Source organism: Sinocyclocheilus rhinocerous, unplaced genomic scaffold (genome assembly GCF_001515625.1).
Source record: "Sinocyclocheilus rhinocerous isolate Xijiao unplaced genomic scaffold, SAMN03320098_v1.1 scaffold848, whole genome shotgun sequence".
Classification (NCBI taxonomy): Eukaryota; Metazoa; Chordata; class Actinopteri; order Cypriniformes; family Cyprinidae; genus Sinocyclocheilus; species Sinocyclocheilus rhinocerous.
In genome coordinates, this window is record NW_015664186.1 from 673,833 (window position 1) to 677,417 (window position 3,585).

General features: G+C 37.9%; 1 protein-coding gene across 3 annotated transcripts in view; it reads right to left on the reverse strand.

Annotated features, from left to right (window-relative positions):
- LOC107729866 (uncharacterized protein KIAA1644 homolog) overlaps positions 1 to 3,585 on the reverse strand; it is a 39,263-nt gene that overhangs the window by 29,065 nt on the left and 6,613 nt on the right. For 2 of the 3 annotated variants that reach the window (XM_016540586.1, XM_016540583.1), the window contains exon 2: positions 475 to 614. In XM_016540586.1, coding sequence (XP_016396072.1) covers positions 475 to 541 — 67 coding nt within the window. In that variant the 5' untranslated portion in view covers positions 542 to 614. Of the gene's footprint in view, positions 1 to 474; positions 649 to 3,585 lie in introns of those variants that run through there. The other variant, XM_016540585.1, reaches the window with a different exon arrangement.

Here is a 3,585-nt window from a genome sequence, read left to right on the forward strand (position 1 = left end):
GTGCTTGTGGTGTTCGGCCAGTCACAATGCACTGGGTCAGCTGGTCAATCAGAGCAGACTGCGCTTGTCAAAGGAGGGGGCTTTGTTGAAAACGATGCGTTTGAGAGAGGCGGGGCATAGAGGACCTACAATAATGTACAATATTTGAAAAATAATGTGTTTTTTGAACATTAAAGCATGTCAACATATTCTGTTACACCAAATACACCAAATAATGATCTTTAAAAAAGCATAATATGACCCCTTTAAATAACTCATGTTGAGTAATCAGTCGAAATGCAGTTATCAGTAACTGTGAGAAAGTCAAAATTGAATTAGAGTTTCTGCCAAGTCAGATCCTTAAAATTGTGACTCAGTCAGCATTAAATCCAAGTCATGACTTCTGAGGGCATGTGCCTGACCGAGTTCTAATGTAAAACGTAAACCTGCATGGAAATAATATTCATATGCAATACTTGTTTGATCTGGGCTTACCTGCAGTGGACAGCAGGATAAAGATGACGGCCAGGGTGTTGAAGGACCAGCGGCTGTTCATGGTCATCTCTCAGCCCTCATGAAGAAAGTCAACACACACTCATTTCTCACCGCCTGGTGGTCATTTTATTCTGCAAGCTCTGGAAGAAAAAACAGATGCATATATAGATGCATATACAGGTGTGTAAACTTTATACTCTCAGAACAAGACAATAACGACTTAAAAATTCAGTCATCATTTACTAACCCTCATGTTGTTCCAACATAAAATGTAATGGAGTGAACAACTCATGCATTATTTGAACAAAGACACCTGTTGGGCTTGAGTTACACGAGCAATAACTGATAAGATGGAGCTACAGCTGGCGTTACACCGATCCTTTCATTATTGTTGTCAAAAGGGAACTGTGAGAGATTAATGATGAAGACTTGAGACTTAAGAATATTGATGAGGGGCATCATGGTTTGAAAAATACCACACAATATGCACTCATGACAAATAGATACAGCATGTTGCAAAGGATTAAATGTGATAATTCCGTATTGATGATTCCATCCATGCTTGTCTCTTCATGTGCTCTATCTGATGAAAAGCACATTTTATAACAGAGCAATATGAATAAAGCTCTCCAGTCCCAACACAACATATCAAATCAAATATTTCTGTCTAAAGCCTTTTCAAGGCCTTCACATCCTCGCAAACCCTGGTGCTACTGTCATGAGACACATAAGAAAAAACTATAAGATGCACCAAAGAGGGTGTGTTTGGAATAGAATACTAACACACTTGCTACTGCAGGCCATGCAGTATAACCGCACACTTTTTTTTTTTTTGTATTGTATATTGTCAGAGCCATGGCCTTGTGGTTATTAAATTAAGTGCACAATGTGGGCATGAGCTGAAATCCGGCTCGTGTATTTTACCATCACTATTGCAGTTTTCTTTAAATAAAAGTGCCAAAAAAGCCAAAACAATACTTTGTAAAACAAGATAGATAATAGGAAATATATAATTGAATGATCCTACATTAATATTGGTTCATTTAAATACAATAGATTTATATATTTTAGGATTTAATTTTTTTATAATGTAGATAGTATAAATTCATGAATTCATTTAATGGTCAATTATTTAGATTTTGTAATCAATCATTATTTTATTATTTTAATTAATTATTATTTAATAAAAAATTTGAAGTTTGCCAGCCCATTCATAAAACTTAAACAAACAAAATCACTATTATTTATGGTTTATTTGTCATTGCCTGGCTGTATTGTAGTTAAATGTAAAGTCAAGTCAAGCATATTGTATTCTGGAACACTATATCCTACGCAATGTGATCAGGTTGTATGTGGCACATTTTGTCAAATATTGTAGGTCACCCAGGCTTCCCATGCATACAGAAAGTTCTCATACTATGCACAGTATGTGTTCTTCATGATGCAAAAATAGTGAAAGCACTGTGTTATACCTAGAGACTATAAGGAAGGGGCTGACAGGAGGACCACATGGAATAGATGCAATGTGACCTATCTAAGACAGAGATCTTCAGGCAGGAAGAGGAGAAATGTGGCCCTCAAGCACAACCAGCCATTGTTTAAATGGAGCTGCACTGCATAATACATGCGTTGAACTAAAGGGATTTATAGGAATATGTGCTTAGTGTGTATATGTGTGTGTCTCTCTCAAGATATATATTTATCATCAATCTTTCTTATCTTTCTCTGTGTTTATACAGCAGTCAGCATGTCTGTGTTTGGTTTACAGCTACACTAACAGCCTGGTCGCTCAAAGCTGGCCGTCTGTCATAACACGTCACCATGCCAATCCGCCTCTGTCACCCATGCAGGCCTCTGAATGGCTTGTTGGCAGTGACAAACACTCCCTCTTGCCAAAATGGAGGAAACAAACTGCACACAGTTACACACACACACACACAAAACACACCAGATGCTAATAACGTGTGTCAATATTCGCACAAGCCTATGGCACAGATAAGCACACCTTAAAATATCCGCTTCCAGACATATCTGTAGTATTTTACATAATATTTTATTTCAAATTCTCCTGGTAACAGATTAGAGTTTCCCTCAGAATAAGGTATGTTTGTTTGTATCCAGTGTAGAAATAATCTGTAATCAAGACTGTGTATTATTATATATTGCCTCATGTTCATACAGGAATCATGTATTACTGTGCAGTTACAGAATCATATTGCACAAAAAAAAAACACACCCTTGAGTATCAACAAGCAACAATCAGATTTCCCGCTTTTTTTGAATTCCAAATGAGGTACTGACTGTTTACTCAGCCGTTATGCCTTAAGTCAAAGCTGATATCTTCATATCTTAATCGTATTAAAAAAGCAGTTCTGTTTGTGTGAAAGTGACGTGACATGTGACCAAGTATGGTGACCCATACTCGGAATTAGTGCTCTGCATTTATCCCATCCAAAGTGCACACACACAGCAGTGAACACACACACACCGTGAACACACACCCGGAGCAGTGGGCAGCCTTTTTTTTGCTGCGGCGCCTGGGGAGCAGTTGGGGTGCCTTGCTCAAGGGCACCTCAGTCGTGATATTGAAGGTGGGAGAGAGCGCTGTACATTCACTTCCCCCACCTACAATCCCTGCCGGTACGAGACTCGAACCCGCAACCTTTGGGTTACGAGTCCGACTCTCTAACCATTAGGCCACAACTTCCCCGTAGATTATTGTTCCTTTATTACTCCACCAAGGTCTGAGGAGATACCAAACATCTGCTGCACGGCTTGGATGAAACCAAAGTTGCACTTTTATATGCTAAAAGCAGAAAACAAAAAACATACGGTGGAAAAAAACACTGTCCTACGCACCTGCAACAGCTTTAGTGTTACTGTGGAAACTCAGAGGCATTCAGAAAGTATGTGCACAATAAATAATGATAATTAATTTACTAATTTAATGATCAAGTATTCATTTATTATAATTTTTTTCAAAAGAAGATATTTTGAAGAATGTTTCAACTGTGTTTGTTCATACAGTGAAAATCAGTGGCGTCCAAAATAACATTGCATATGTTCTATTGCCAAAAAAAAAAAAAACCCAAAGGCATTTTTTCTAAATCT